Here is a 16981-nt window from a genome sequence, read left to right as displayed (position 1 = left end):
GCACTCTTATCCAAAGCGACCTTCAATAAGTTAATTTGTCAAAATAAATTTCCCATCCATTTTTTTCAAACAAAAATAAAGATCAAGCTGTTAAAAATATAATCTTTATTTTCATACACCAGACTTAATGATACAACATTCACCACGCCAAACATAGGACGCCTTGACTCCAATCCGGGTGTTTAATCACTGAGCATGATGCACATGGTTGGGATGGAAGCTGCATGGGCAAGCAACGTGTGATATTTACACAAGACAATGGACACAAGCATGCACACACATACACACACCCACAATTAGCTCCCCACAGACAGGTTGAAAGGCCTGGGGTCAGCGGTCATCAAACACTTAGCCCAAAATGTTAACCCCACAAAGCAGCAGTGTTCAGTTTGGAATTAAACATGGTGGTCTCGTTACATCTATTTTCAAAGAAATTAATAAAAAAGGCACAAATGTTAGTTTGGCCCAAGGATCAATGTAGACCAATGAACTGAACAAATATCACTTTTAAAGACATAAAATACAACATTCATAAAACCAGCGGAAATACAACCTGATGTGAACCACAAATCCCTCATAAGCACAAATACACACTACGGTGAATTAAAGTTGCTTTATTACCACGTCCACCCTGATCCATTTACGTCCTGCAACTCGGACACGTCAAGTCCACCAGCACCACGTCAAATAAAACGATGCAACAAAGAACACTGAAATGAAGCGGTTTGAATAAAACATCAGCAAACCTTTCATTTGTATGAGTGAAATTGTTTTATGGAAATACAATCCCGTGAAGACCAAACAATTTAAAAAGGTGCAATGAAGTTCACACCAACTTTAGCTGCCCATTTAGAAGCTTTGATGAGAATCAGAAATCAATTGACAATATCAATAGATGCTGCTACTCTATTATTTCACAAACCAGTATATGCCCTCTTTTCAAACATTTAGAGAAAACGCTAAAATTAAACTATTAACATCTTGTAAAATGCACATCAAGCCTTAAAGAATGAACTAAAGCGAGTGGCTTCAAAAAAAAAAAAATTAGAAACACTGCTGGTTAAAAGATCAAATGGTTGCATTATATAGATTTAGATTAAAAAAAAACCCTACTTGCTACAACATTCAAAATGAGTCAAAAGTAGTTTCCCCTCCAAAATGACTAATTTATCTCAGGCTCAGGGTTCAAACAGAACTTCATATAGTTGAGTGGCTCTGGTCAGAGCCAGGTCATGCATGTTCAGAAGAGATATTGATTTAGAACAATAATTGTGAAGGGAGGAGCCTTCAGATTTGTTCTACCGCAACTCTACACATGGTAATGCGTGTATCAGGCAGTACATCAAAGATTATTTTTCTTGTGGAGCTCTTGAATGGATTACCCAAAAGATAATTACAAATAAAAAATTGTATATTACAATGCGATCTGCGGTCATAGTCAGATCCGCTTACTTGGAATAAAATATAATTTCAGCCACAAAATTTATCAAAAACCCCAAAACCAGATTTGGTCAGACTACAATTTCTATTCCCTTTAAAGTGATTGATCACAAGTTACCAAATGCACATCAATGATTGACCAGAAGGTGATAATTGAAAACAAAGTCACTTCCGATCCATTTCAGTACTCAATAAGCGTGTTTATATCATGTTTAAAGTTAAAGTTAGCGCAATGTTGGTGAGAAGTGGTTTAAAAAAAAAAAAAAGTACTGTATGCAAGATTTGGGAGTAACACTTAAGAGTGTAATTTGTTATAAATGTCAAAACCATCGTCAGGCATTAGTGCCCTGTGAGTATTATAGCGCCACCAACGGGTCATGAACGCAACACAACTTCAAAATCCTTTCCTCCATCTCACAACTCTCAAATCTAACAGAGCAGCTTTCAGGGAAATGTGTAGGGCTCAACTTTACTATTCCCCACAGCCACAAATGACTCAGAAAGTAACACCGCAGCAGTGTATTGTAATAAGAAAAATAAATAAAAGATACATTTGATTTGCAGGAGAAAAACAAATAACTATTCCCCTTATCCCTGAACTTACAAAACTTGATGACATGCTAGCCTAGGTTCATTTATAGCGCTGTTATATAGATAGATTATCTATCTATATCTATGGCCCTCCACACAAGGGGCCGGGGCAGAACCAGTGGAGGGAATGAGATCCTCCATCTCCACTCCAATCAGCCAATAAGAAGTGATTTCAAGGTCACATGGCCTTAATGCCTTCCCAGTTGAGTAACACAACTTTAGCCCCCATACCAGCCAACAGAAAGTAATAAAGCGCTTATGTATATAATTCTAAAAGTCTGATGGGTAGATGCTCCAGTGTGAGGTGGAAAGGCCCGATATCAGAAGAGAAAGAAGGACTGAAATCTAAAGACTATCTCTCATCAGGGAGTCTAAACTGAAAACCCACCAGTCAGACAGGATTAGGAACAGAACAACACTTCACCACATACTTCTCTCCAGTGTTCAGTACATTGAACCCATACAATAAACTGCTCATAATAAGCTTATAATAAGAGCATTTTGTAAAGAAGCAGAACATTTGATGGTCAAAAATCAAACATGGCCGACTTCACACCACACTACCCAAACAAACAAACGGGTACGGACGAAATTATCAATTAACAGCCATGAAGTTGTGTTGTCCCTTGCAATGTTATACAACATTATACTTTTCAAACGGCTTTCTCAGCTTTGATTTGTTTTCCAACAAAAGTAATTTGTCGCTCACATACATTTCTTGTTAAAATTCAGATTATATATAGCTATATAGATATATAACACTTGCATCTCCTTGGAGACGGGGGCCATATTGGTTAACCTGAAAACTGTTCCTCCAAAAGGACAGGGTTCCAAAGGCCGGATCTGGTACAGCCTTAGGGCTCGTTCAGACCAGTTCAACCCGTCATCTGAATGGGGGTCCTGCTTTTAAGCTGCGGTCTTTGGGGGGGAAGAGGGCGCATGGGGCTGCGAAGAAAGACACAGCCTGTAGCGAAGAGTTGAGACGGAAACAACCTTTGGAGAAACGTGACCTGACATCACACCACCACTTGCCAATCACGAACAGGCAGTCAGCCCAGAAGAAGAACCTTGTTTACCATGTAGCGTTAGCATCGTAGCCTTCTGCTGTTTTAACCGAGCAGCCGGGAAGTTGGAAGAGAGACCGATGGCCACCATGTCGTCCAGAGCCGTAACCCCCTGCTGGAGGGAGAGCTCACAACATGAACCCACAGCGGTGTGTGACCTGGTCTGAACGCGCCCTCAGGATCGTGGTGTTCTTCTTTAAGAACACGATAATATATATTTCTCTCTTTATACATATAGATACACATCGTCTCTGAGTTCATGAGGGACCGGCAGCAGCCCCCCCTCTATTTGGGGGACCGGGGGGGAATGTTCTGCTCCTTGCCGCTGCGCCGGGGAGCCCCCTGTGGGGCCGCACGTCTGCCGGGAGGGGGGGCCCGGGGCCGCTCCCGGCCCTTCAGGCCCGAGGCCCTGGGGGGCCCGTTGCCCCCGCGGTAGGAGCCCAGGGGCTCGCGAGGGACCCGTGCCTCCCCGGGTTTCTCGGCCCCCCGTGCGTCGTTGCTGTTGGATGGGGTCCGGGGGTCCTCCACCTTGTTGACCCCCAGCTCCCGCAGCGGTTGGCTGGCCTCGGGGTCAGGGGAGGAGCTTGGCGAGGGCGGCCGGGCGGGAAGCACCACCTCCTTGGCGGGCAGCTGGCACACCGCGGCGTAGCTCAGCTTCCGGGACTCCTGCAGGGAACCACATCAGAGCATGAGGACAACACATGAGACCTGGGGGTACAGTCTCTGGACCGGCCCCGTGTGGACCAGGTAGTGGGGGGGGGGTACATACCAGGGCTAGGCTCTGTGCAGGGGTGGGGACTGCAGTGGGGGACCCGGGAAGGCGGCATGTTGGCTCTTTGTCAGGAACAGGTTCTGCAGCTGGCGGAGACCCAGACTCCGTGGGGGCCTGGACCAGGACAGGGACCTGGACTGGCTCCTGGGTAACGGCAGGCGCCGCAGTCTCCGGGGGGCTCTTGGTTTTGGGGGGCGTCTTGGTTGGCTCAGAAACACTGAGCAGGGAAACAAAGCAACGTCATCAGTTACTTGCGTGTCCGTCCAGCGTGGGTCGGGCCACGGGGATTCGCTGTGGGCGTGGCCTACCTCAGGACGGGCGTCGCCACGATGAGGGGTGTGGCGGGGGCTGGTACGGGAGCCATGGCTGCAGGTACCACCGTAGGGGGGATGACAGTGCCTTCAGGGGCTTTAGGCGGCCGGGCTTCCCTCCTCTCCTCCTTGGTCTCCGCCTGAGGGAGCAGAGCGAGGCTGTGGTGAGTGGCAGTGGTAGCAGTAGCAGTAGGTAGGAGGTAGTAATCTTTATTGTCATTGTACAGTTGTTGTACATTGTAACGAAATTTTGCAATCCTCCAGCTGCATGGTTATATGAATATAAAATCTAAATATATAATATAAAAACAACAATATCTTTATTTTCACTATCGTCTTTGGTCTTGGCTACTGTAACACTGCAAATTTCCCCACTGTGGGACTAATAAAGGATTATCTTATCAACAATATAATATCATAAAAATAGAAAGTTTCCAAAAGTCCAAGTTAAGTCCTTAAAGTGTCGGTAGTGCAATGTATGTATGAGATTGGGAGCATCAGTGTGCTGATCGGTAAGACCCCACTGCTTCAATAACGCTACGCCCCTCTGCCGAGGGTCCTGACGGGGTTACCTTGTCGGGCCCCCAGCGGCCCCGCACCACGTCGGACAGCCGCGTCTCGGGGACCAGCTCCTCCTGGGTGCTGGTGACGACGCAGCCCGGCAGGGGGGGGAAGCTGGAGGAGGCCAGGTCGAACTTGGGCGCAGGCACCTTCACCTCGATCAACGGGACGGGTCTCTGCACAGAGGAGGTTCTCCCCGTTAGTCAACACAACTAATTAACCGATTAAGGAGATACAAGTGGATGAATTGAGTCAGAGGGAGTGTGCCGACCAGGGAGCGATCATCCTCCCGTCTCCGCCTCATGCCTCTGGAACCGCCTCGCCTGAAGAAAGGGGAAGAAACACGACACTGTGAGACCGCTGGACCCAGAACCACCGTTCAGCCCCAAAGGACAGCTCAGAGACTCTTACGCCTCTTGCACACTGATCAGATCTCATTGACTTTGCATGGGGCGCTTTCGAAATGCATTGTGGGTCTGTCCGTTAAGTCGGCTCCGTGGCTGTCGTCAAAAGTTGAGAAATGTTCAACTTTTCAGTGAGCAACGGATCCATCTGCCAATAAGTGCACTGTCCAATGAAATCGCTTTAGTAATACAACTAGGCGTGCAGGATAATTATCGGGCCGACAACAGAAATTATTCCGTCATTCCGATAAGTCCGATATCATGACGAATAGCCCCGATAACATAGCCTATATAATTTCAGTGCCCTGCTCCCACTAACGCTAAATTAAAGGTCTTATCGTAACCCTAAAAGTACACAACATACAATCAATTACAATACATGAGTTCATAACTGCACGCAGATATAGAAAATGTTTTTATTAGGTGCCAAGCACGAAGTGCAAGGAACCACTTGTAATTCTTAGTTTTATTATTATTCCGCCGCGTTTGCATTGTACATTCTACACCGATCGCACGCTTTTTATGAAACTTACTAGACACGTAGAGGTTGACCCAAGATTAGCACACAGCAAATATTACACTGATTGGCCCAAAGGTGGCGCTATACCAACTGCCCAAAAATGCAAACTTTGCACAAGCATAACTCGCAACCGGTTTGACCTACACTCATGAAACTGAGTGCCTCAAGAACCTATGACTTCCGGGTGGTCAGATTTTCCTCCATTTTGAATTTCGTTAAACAGTAAATTGCCTATTCGTCGTTTCTTCTATTTGTCTGTAACTCATGCTCCAATCTTTCATCGATTGATGCGGATGTTGTGGATTCAACGGAATATATGATGCATCGCTGCAGCAACATTTAAGATGATCGCGATGAGTTCTGCCCATTCTGCCTCCGTTGCTGTCTGCGGTCAGACCAAAACACACCTGACAGGGTGACAGGGGCCGTACTGTGAACCTCGACTCTACGTCATATCCCGCGTCAGCCCCCCTATAGTCCCCGTTGATTCTACTGAAGTCTGCGTGACAATGTCATGATCTTAGGTCATATATATGAATATGTGTGTGTTATCGGTTATTGGTATCAGCCTTTAGGAGCTAAAAGTTATCGGTTAACGGTATCGGTTTAAAAAAAAGTTATCGTGCATCCCTAAATACAACCCGGGAAATTAGTCAAAAAGCCCCCATCCGTCGACTGACGGAGGTAGTGTGCACAAGGCGTTAGGCCTGGGTGATATGGCTGAAAGACATATCACGATATAACAATGGATATCGATAGCTATTGATAATTGTAATGACCTCTTTTGTAATGAGGAATTACAATGCTGGATTTAAACACTTCTGTTTAACACTTAATATGACCTTCCACTGTTCTTCATTGATAAATACTCCTATGTCGATACAATAATAAAAATCACTCAAATATTATGGAAATAAGTATGGAACCGTGTTTGTGTAACAAACCCAGCTGCTAGATTCGGTGGTCCAGTTTCTTATCGATATATATTGAACATTTTTTATATTGATATTGATCATAAGTCTATCACGATACGATAATTTATTGTTTTATTGCCCAGGCCTAGCATCTCTAGTGTGGATACATGAAAACAAAACCATCAGATAAGAGGTCACCCACCTCCCACGGCCCGCCAGGCCCAGGTCGCCTGGAGGCAGGTCCCTCATGTGAAGGCTGGGCATCACCACCGCCTCCTGGGGGGGGGCCCCAGTGGCCCCCGGGGTCTGGGCGGGCAGGGGGCTGGTGGGGGCAGACCCCCCCTCCCTGGAGAGCCCTGGGATCAGAGCGGGCAGGGCTCCTGGCCTGGGGTGGCTCTTCCCCTGGAGGCTGGAACCAGAAACACGACCACATTAGCAGGCTTCAATGTTTAGAACCCAACAGGGTTCAATGTTCATAAACTAACACGCGGCTCATGTTATTGATTATAACCCAACACACGATTCAATGTGATCATCACCCAACACACGTTTCAATGCTGTGTGGTTGTAAACCAACACTATCTTTTGTAACATTATTACACCTGAACTATTAACCCCTAGTTCTGCCCTGCATCTGAACCTCGTGTGACGGAGTGTGAGTAGGAGGGTAAAGGAAGGTAAGGGTAGGTAAGGGTTAAGGCAAGGGTAGGTAAGGGTTAAGGTCAGTGGTGTAGTCTAGTTTTTTGTAGTGGGTATACTGTGATTCCACACCCGTCCTACCACCACCACACTCACTGTCGTATACAGTAGCCTACAACCACCATAAGTCATTGAGATTATTCAACACTCGATATTGTCATCAGTTTCTAGGACATTAAACAGTCAAATTAAAATCACCATTAGGCACTAGCATCAAATAAACTATAAAGAATCAATAAATAAATACTTGTTGGCTATATAAACACTATATTACTGTATATGTCACCAGCCTGGCGCGATACTAATGTGCGAAGGAGACGACGACGGGATACTTGAGTCTGTCCTGTGCAGTAAAGTTTTAGAGTTTTAGAGACAAGAAAAAGAGTTGGTAATTTGTCAAACAATTACAACTCAATAAAATAAAATACCCTATATAAGAAACAATAAATGCGAAAATACTAAATAAAAACATGTAGGCTATGTTTCCCATACAAAAATACTTAAATAATAAATTAAGATAAATAAAACATATCAGCAACTGTTCTAAGACGTATTATTGTTATTGTTATTATCAATGACACTCTATGACACTTTGAATCTGCCACAAGCGTGGCAAAGCTAACCATTGCGGACGTCGCAGAGCACAACGTCAATATTTAAACTAGAAACACAATGTCAAGCTTAAACGTTTATTTCTTGTTCCACGTGCACTAAAATTATTGATTGTTCTATATACTGGCTGTTTGTCTGTGGGGACCACCGTTTATATGGCTAGAAGCTAGGTGCTTGCTAATGCTACATATCCGGGTGTACTCCCGGTAGAAGCTAAATGCTAAAAACAATAGTATATAGTAAAAACAATAGCCTGTCCAATAGTAATTAGGGGCGAGGGAGGGCCATAAGACTTGTCACTCAAACCTGCACGCCAGTAGTAAGGAGAGTTGATTCATGATATATTAGTCGAGCTGAGGTTGACAGTGCACAGGTTGAATTTATGAATGAAAGTATGTACGTTCTGTGACAGAACTGTCATACTTTCATTCATAAAATTAACAGAATTTCCGCCACTATCGAAATTGATACGTGTCATTGCGCATTTCTAAGTGGGCATACGGAAATGCTGGAGCTTTCTTAATGGGTATACGGCGTATACCTGCGTACCACGTAGACTACACCACTGGTTAAGGTAAAGGTTAAGGTAGGTAAGGGTTAAGGTAAGGGTAGGTCAGGGTAGGTAAGAGTTAAGGTAAGGGTAGGTAAGGGTTAAGGTAGGTAAGGGTTAAGGTACCGGCTCCGGTTGAAGGTGCGTCCTGCGGGAACGCTCCCAGAACCTTTGTAAGGGGCGGAGCCGTTGTAGCTGTTCACAAAGCCGCTGTTGGGGAACGGCGCCTGCACAGAGGAACACAGGTCAGCATCACGTCCTCACCTTAGACCTCTCCTCAGAGCTCATGCATGGACGCTTCACTACAAGAATACACATCTATTATACTTATAGATTATAAAATGTAAAATATCTGATTTTAAAAGAAAATGTGTAGACCATAAGTGGACCGACTATACACTGCTGTCATCTTTAGAGAACCCTTCAATAAGAACAAGTGTTACTAGTAGTTACAATGCTAGACGCTGTATCGGTTTATCCTCGGTATCGCCCGATACTCAAAGTCAGGAATCGGAAATGAAAAAAATGGCATCGGACATCTCTACTAAATGACTGCGTCATCAGAGTGACCTCAAAGCAGCACGCCCAGCTCAACGTCCAGACCAGCAGCTTACCAGCGGCGTCTCAAAGTAGGGCGTGGCCGACTGGTTCCAGGAGGGCGTGACCAGTGGGTAGACGGGGTACTGCTGCTGGGGGCTGTACACCGGCTGCATGTAGAGGGGCGCGTTAAAGGCCTGGGCGGCGGCGGGGGGCTGGCTGAACACGCTCGAGTCCACGCTGCGGAAGCTGTTGTTGGCGAAGAACGTGCTGATGGCTTTGATGCGAGCCTGGGCGAGGGAACAAGAGAGCGAGTCCAGAATGAGACGACCTGTTTGGGACGGTGCACCCAACACGAAGATACAGTGATGACCTTCAGATCCCCTCAGATATAGAGATCCGAGTCATTAGGCCATAGAACACCGGGCTGACGAGAGAGGGGGGAGGAGAGGGAGGAGGAGATTTAGATAGATGGGGGGAGGAGAGAGAGCAGGACAGAGAGAAGAGGTGGAGGAGAGACAGAAGAAGAGGTGGAGCAGGACAGAGAGAGGAGTCAGAAGGGACAGAACCTCTCCAGCCAGCCACACTGAGCCTGGGTCCTTCCAAGCGCGATACTGATCATCACTGGGGGTCTTTCAGGACCACCACTCACAAGCTGACTGTTTAAGGCAGTGGTTCTCAAACTTTTTCGGTCACCCCCCACTTTGGACAAGGGGGGATGTTCAAGCCCCACCTGCCCCCATCGCCCCAACACAACGCTAACGAAATACGCCAAGCTTAACATCTCCACATTTATTGAAGTAACATCAAGTTACATCATGTTGTATCTAAATTCTAACTCAATAACGTCAAATAACAGCAAGTTCAACAACAAGAGAAAATAAAAGTGCAGCTGTGTCATGACTTGTACCAAGTTCAGAAAAAGAGAAAATAAAAGTGCCACTTTGCAATCTGTTAAAAAAAAAAAAAAAGACGAGCAATGCATTTGGCAAGACAGGTGAGCAATTTAACTCATGAGACCTATACCTGCATGAGTGGCTGCAAAGCTGCAAGCTTAAAATGTTCAAATGTAGGCCTATTTCAAATTAAAAAAAAATCATTATTAGTGACACGTCTACAAAATATGCGAGCAGCGCCCCCCCGGCCGAGAAGAGAGCTGGAGTGTCAGCGGACACGCTATGGGACGGGGAGGACTCCAGTGACGAGGCTCAGCATCGGGACGAAGCTGCTGCTCGGTTACAACACCTAAAGACGACTCTGTCGGTGTGTGATCGCGGTGGCGAGAAGCACGGTCGTTCGTTTCCCAATATCGCTCAGATTGACAGATTTATCCTCGCCACCCCTGCTCAGTGCATCCCGCGCAGCAAGAGAGCGAGACTTCTCCGGTGCTGGATCTGATATTCAGGTCGGATGTGGTTTTAAGTTGTGCGGGTATAAGGACGGGTGCGGGTTTGCAACATGAGAGCCGTGCAGGACTGCTCTGCTCACCTCTCTCTCCGTCCCGCTCTGCCTCTGGCTCACACACGCTCCCCCCCCAGCCTCCGCTCTTCCGCTCGCGTCACTTTTTAAAATCCCCTTCAGAGCGAAACATGTATTTGCCACATCTTGCTCCGACTGTTTTTGACTGACTAATTTTAAAATGTTTAGCCACCCTGGCCTACAGGCAGGTTAACGAGCACAGCGACGCGGCGCCCCCGATGTAGAATGACGAGTTGGAGCGCGGCGACAGCACTTATTTTATAGCATCATGTATATATCTTATAGCGACATTCTGCTTGAAAATACGAGATATGACTTGTGGTCCATATCGCCCAGCCCTACTGTCAAGCTTTCACTCCTACCATAAGAAATGTGGAGTTTTCAGTGAAATTTCCTCCCGTTTGTCGCGCCCCACCTGTCACGTCTCTGTTCCCCACCAGTGGGGCGCGCCCCACACTTTGAGAACCGCTGGTTTAAGGAGATCAAGAGAGCTTGGCTCAAGGGCAGGAGGTCGTCAAACTCAGTGCTAATGGCAACGAGTCCCATGAGCCAACCCTGTCCAGGGTCACAGACTTGTGAAGATAAGAGTAATCCGTCGGTCTGGAGATATGGCCGGCTAATGTTTCACCCAGCAGCGGATGTTTGCTTCATATGTCCTTCCTCTGTGGTCACAGCTCCTCAGATGACAGACTTTACACATTAAGTTACAGATTACACACAATCTACCTCTAATTAGGTTCGGAAGTTTGAACACTTGAATGAATTGAATGCAAACGAGTTTGTCCCAATATGAGTGAACTCACCATGATGGGTTTTCCCTGGAACATTTTCACTTCTTCCCGGAGGTATTTGTAAGCCTGGGGAGAAAACCCAGAAATAGAGATAAGTTCCCCTCAAAAGATGATAATCATTGTCAGCGTTATCGTCATGGTTACCAAGCGGGAAAGAACCGCGCTCATAAAAGAAGCGTGTGGGCTACCTGCTGGGCGTCGGTGTCCGACTGGAACGTGATGTACCAGTTGCTGTTGTGGGCGAACTCGACGCTGATGACTTTTGGACAACTGTCACTCTTGAACAGAGCCTCCACCTCCTGCAGGAGCAGAACAGATCCACCCGTTAACACTGCCTACTTAGTACCGACATTACTGCCTTAACCGGTTGTGATGAAAGCCCTCCCTGCAGGGTTTAATACAAAGCGGGTCGTCAGTCAGAGACAGGCCCAACAGGTTAGAGGATTAATGATCTGGAGACGGGCCGACCGGCTGCACCGCGCCCAGCCTTAGGGAGGAAACCACGGTGACAGTAAACCACCGCAGAGGGGAAACACCTTCTGTGATGAGCTGCACTGCAAGGAACCACTACTGTCACATGGTGCAGTCATGTGATCATGTAGGGGTCGCATGCTGTAGTCATGTGATCATGTAGAGGTTACATGGTGGCGTCATGTGATCATGTAGGGGTCACATGGTGGCGTCATGTGATCATGTAGGGGTCACATGGTGGCGTCATGTGATCATGTAGGGGTCACATGGTGGTGTCATGTGATCGTGTAGGGGTCACATGGGGCAGCTTACCTCCACCGGGGTGGTCTCTGGCACCTCCCTCAGGATGATGATACAGCGCTTGTGATTGGGTCTGACCTTCTCTCCGGCCTCGTCCACCTCCAGCATTGGAGAGGCTGTTGGGGAGAGGGGGAGGAGACCGTCAGAAGAGGAGGTGGACGCCAACCTGACACACTGCTGGTTTACTCACAGAAATCATTTAAACGGCTCGCAATACAATGACACACAAATATACATTCATATTTTAAAGAGCCTTGTTTTGGTTCCAAGAGGTCCCCGTTTCAGTTTTGTCGATAGCGGGAAAACCATACTTGATTGACCGTTTCATTGTCATCCTTTACACATGCCCCGCCCACTGGCTGTAGTGCGTCCATGTTCTTCTGTAAAGCAGCGTACTGTACCTTTAAGAACCTCCAGGATGAGCTCCGAGTCGGTGGTGAGCACCTTGATGTCCTCCATGCAGGCCAGGGTCCAGACCGGAACAAACTGGTCGCTGTCCATCTGGGACATCAGGTATAGGTCCTTACATAGGTTCTCTCTGCACAGGGAAGGTTTCAGAGGGGGTGGGGGTTGTTAAAGGACATGCATTCCTCCCCATTGAGAAGAAGATACTGCAGCAGGCCCAGGCTGCTGTTGAATATCTATCCCAGTCACTAGCCTAAGCATCCAGCTACAATAAATGTATTAGTGTTGACAACTGCATCCTATAAGAGTAACGAAGGCCTAGTCTTCAGATCCCCCTCAGACCTCATGATCTGATTAAACCATTGGACACTGTACTGCCGAAAGAGGGGGGAGGAGGGAAGAACTTCTCCAGCCAGCCAGTGAGCCCGGGTCCTTCCAAGTTACTAATCATCACTGGGGGTCTGTCACACTCACAGCTGACCGTTTAAAAAGGTCAGGTTTGGAGAAGTGGTAGTGGAATTAAATTAAACCTTTATTTTGTACACCACACAATTTTAAGATCTATAATGCCCCACGGAAGCTTCAAACTCCAAACTGATGGGGTCTGACTCTGGGCCGAGAGAGTCAGCCCAGGGCAGCAGTGTTGGTGCAGCAGTAGTTTTACTCTCTCACCTGGAGAAGCAGAACTCCAGCTGCTTCTTCAGAGACTCTCTGAGGTTCTCCTCAGACATGAGTTCCTCCTTGACCAGCTCCCCGTCCGTCGGAACACCTCCCGGGGTGTCGAACAGGGGGTACCCGAATTCCAGCGGCTCCGCCCCATTGGTGAGGCCTTCCACAGCCAGTGCCGGCACACCATCGGAGGTGTCTGAGTACTCTGTGCTGTAGCCCTTGTCATCAGAGAATGCCACCTCAGAGTAACCTGGGAAACGGAGGTCAAACGGTCACAGGTCAGCACAATCCTGCAAAACGACTTCCTTGTTTCGGTGTTGCCCGTCATTAAAGGTGCCATGACATGCCACCAGGTGTGGTGTAATTATCCGTTACAAGCCGTTTTGGAAATCAGCCCCTTAAGACATCACAAGTGTGCGTGTCCACCTAGATGTGTGACGGATAGATGAACAACGTTTGCTACAGTCCACTGGGTAGGCTGATAGACTGATCTATCCAGCATGCATCTAGGTGGACACACCCACTTTCTGCCCCTTATGAAGTCATAAGCGGCAGATTTCCAAAACGGCTTGTAACGGCTAATCACACCACACCTGGTGGCATGTCATGGCACCTTTAATAAAAAACGTTCAAGGAAGTGGAAGTCCTGTTGAAAGAGAATGCTTTGTTTGGCATCTTGCTCTCTCTCTCGTCCCTTCACCAAACTAGACAAGATGTTGCTGCTTTCCTCACACCAACATCTAGACCTTCCATTGAGCTTCATTGCAGGTCAAAGGCCCGTCCTTCTCATAGACATTGAATTTGATACTTGATTAATAGTTTAATTTTCTTAAACTGGAAAGATTCCTTTAAAAGATTGGTTCTTCCATCAAAATTGTTTTAGATGCGGGGGCTTTTTAAACATTTCTCCAAAGCATTAATTTCCCAAACATTACTTATGTAATTGTGTTACTAGGGGGGGGTTATGCTTAACCTTAATGTATTACTGAAAGTGTTTATAATTAGTTGTCTTGTATTTTCTGTTAGGGTTTAAAAGTTACCCTTGTATTTTTATGTATTTATTATTATGTTATAGTCATATTGTTGTATTTTATTCAATTGTTAACTACAGACCCATCAAAAAAGTGGATGTGGCATTGTAGTTAATTCAATATTTTGATCTGCATGTTTAGTCTTAAAGAGAACCTGGCATTTTTACTGTACAACCCAATAAGCACTAACAGTTCACATGTTGTCATTAAAACGGACCTGTAATGTTAATTAATTGAACACATTCTCCAGATTTGGTCCACCATCTCAACCATCTGAATTCCATATGATGGTTTGTACCATATAAATTAAGAAGTACATGATGAATCTGAGGGGTTTCTGAGTAAAGGGAACCGACAGAGCGTTAAGTGGGGCTCCGGTCGCCCCCGGACCCTACCTTCAGGCCCCTCTCCTGGGGGGGAGGAGGGCTGCAGCCAGGCTGGCTCCTCCTGGCTCTCCGCAGGGAGCCCATTGTGGGGGGCAGGGATCTCCTGCCACACTTTGGCGTTGGGGTTCAGGCCTCCTCCCTTGGTGGTGACCTGGAACAACGAGGCACGTTTACATTTAGCAGACGCTTTGGAAAGCATCTTGGAATAGGTACATTTGTCAGAAAAAAGAGAAACCACAATACATCGCTGTCGGTACAGTAAGGATGTTCATAGAAGTACCAAGCACTAACAATCGCTAGGTGAGCCCATTCCTGTATACAACAAAGATAGCTAGGATAAGCTGCTATACAATACTAAGTAATATTTTAAGTGCCAGGATGTACAACATACAATAAGTGTGTAAGAGGGTGTGGGGGGGCAAGGGGGGAGGCTATGCAGAGTCCAGGTGAACTCTGAACGAGTTTCTGTCCTGCGCTTCCGGAGGAACGAGGGGTACAAGATGTAACACAATGCTGCTTCTTAAAACTACAAATAAACCAACAAACAAATAAACCAAATGCAAAACGAACTAATGGAAAGTTATTTCAAATTAATGCAGTCATGGGACTTTTCCAGAAAAAAAGTAATAACTTAACAAAACCAGTTTAATCCAGGGCAGTCATGTGGTTTGAATGCTACAGGAGTATTCCGCAGACATTTGTTATTTAAGATGCAGATAATGCATCGCAACGAAACGAATCCAACTTTACTCTAATGACTTAAGGCCATTACAGCATTGCGTTTCCCTCGCCATATGGTACAAACCCATGACATTGCCAGTCAAACAAAGTCACATGCACAGGCAGAAAGTCTGCAACTGGGCGGGGCGAAGACCTCTATTGTCACACACTCGGTACAATCCCATCTAAATCCAATAATGTTGCAAATTAAACATAAAAAAAATCACATTGTCTGCGTCATTTTCGTTGGGGTGAAATGGCTCCATCTCGGTTTGCATTGGTCTGCTCCACGTCACTCCGGTTTGCCCTTTTAAGGAGCAGCGAGGAGAACCAGGAAAGAGCACATGGCGAGCGGCATGAAGTCGGGCTGCACAACACCCTTACTCACTCGTTGAAAACCACATCCATGTTGCGCCATGCTGGGCCCATAAGCAGGGCATACCCGTCCGATAGACCCCGGCCGGCTCCGTGAAGTAAGGTGGAGGTGACGTTATTTAACCCGGGCACACTCTGACCGGGCTAACGTGTGCTAAAAATGGGCGCTAATGCCCTTCCAGAAACTCTTACCGGGTGGTTGCGTAAGCAGACAGACGGTCTGTCTCGCTGCCAGGCGGTCTGTGTTACTGCCAGACCCGTCTAGACCGTTCTGTCTTTACAGAGGCGGTCTGTCTCACAGCCAGAACGGCCTGTCTCACAACCAGACCCGTCTGTCTTTACAGAGACTGTCAGGCAGTCTGTCAGTCTATTACCATAAAGACCAAATCCAACTAACATAATTTATTTGTCCAAAACTAGGACATCGACTGCAGGTATTCGCATTTAAAGCAACATGAATGACATGATATTTAACAAGGAGACGGTTCTGTTCCGGAGCACAAGTGAGATGAACCGTGAGATGTGGGACCGAGTCTGCGGTGACAGAACGCGCAGGAACCCGTCTGGTTTACACGAGTCGAACGGCACCAGACAAGACTTGTCTTGTATTATCTAAAATGTAGAGACCCAGGCATCCAACAGGTCTACACACGTAGTGCCGACGCTTAGACGTCTGCAGTACTACCCCCCGGCCCGGGCTCCGGCCCCCGCCGCTAGCCGCAGCACGAGGGGGACGCGCCGGAGCGCTCCGTCAAACAGGTTGTCGCAAGTTAGCCAAGTAGCTAACTCGGTGCTAGCTCCGTGCTAGCTCGGTGCTAGCAAGGGTACGCGCCGCAAGGCCCCGAACTCACCATGCCGCTGGGTTCCGTGGTTCCGCTGCCGTCCTCCTCGCTTTCCGGCCGTAGAGTTCCGTATATCCTGATCGACGTGCTACTAGCTACCAGCGGGCGAACCTCATGTGGACCTTGGCTCTCCCCGCACCACTCCACGCCGTTCGGCTCTGCTCAAAGTCCCCCGGGTTCAGGGTGCACCGGGTTCGGCTCGCCGAGCGGAGCTTTCACCTTCTTGAACGGAGCCGCGAACTCTCGGGACTAACGAACTGATCCGGGGTGAAATAGCTCCTCGGTTCGTTCAGCTCTCCGTCTCTGATCCCCTCCCCGAAAAAGAATAGCTCTGCTTCCTGACTAAAAGAAGATCCAAACCTCGTGTTTCGGGAGCGCCGGCCAAGGGTACAAAGCTTTAAATTGGCGGCGCTGCACGGCGACTCTGACAGCTTCGCCCTTGCAGCCTCCCAGCGGATTGGCTGCTGATACCACGGGGGCCCCGCCCACGCCCCGCCCACCACGCCCCTGCCCAGGCAACAGCGCAACACGCGCTGC

At 47.4% G+C, this 16981-nt stretch overlaps 1 protein-coding gene across 1 annotated transcript; it reads right to left on the bottom strand.

Annotated features, from left to right (window-relative positions):
* Positions 1–90: 90 nt before the first annotated feature.
* On the bottom strand, positions 91–16869 carry larp4ab (La ribonucleoprotein 4Ab). Its single transcript, XM_084464652.1, has 15 exons — positions 16454–16869; positions 14517–14658; positions 13094–13340; positions 12418–12554; positions 12029–12132; positions 11434–11544; positions 11258–11311; positions 9053–9265; positions 8565–8665; positions 6780–6986; positions 5011–5062; positions 4751–4915; positions 4176–4318; positions 3865–4084; positions 91–3761 (listed from the first exon to the last, which is right to left on the bottom strand). The coding sequence occupies exons 1-15, from the start codon at positions 16454–16456 to the stop codon at positions 3381–3383; spliced, it is 2280 nt and encodes a 759-aa protein (XP_084320778.1). The 5' UTR covers positions 16457–16869; the 3' UTR covers positions 91–3380.
* Between the last annotated feature and the right edge of the window lie 112 nt (positions 16870–16981).

This window comes from Micromesistius poutassou (assembly GCF_964030765.1).
Source record: "Micromesistius poutassou genome assembly, chromosome: 2".
Lineage (NCBI taxonomy): Eukaryota > Metazoa > Chordata > Actinopteri > Gadiformes > Gadidae > Micromesistius > Micromesistius poutassou.
The sequence above is the reverse complement of the archived record's forward strand: the minus strand, read 5'-3'. Positions and strand labels throughout refer to the sequence as shown.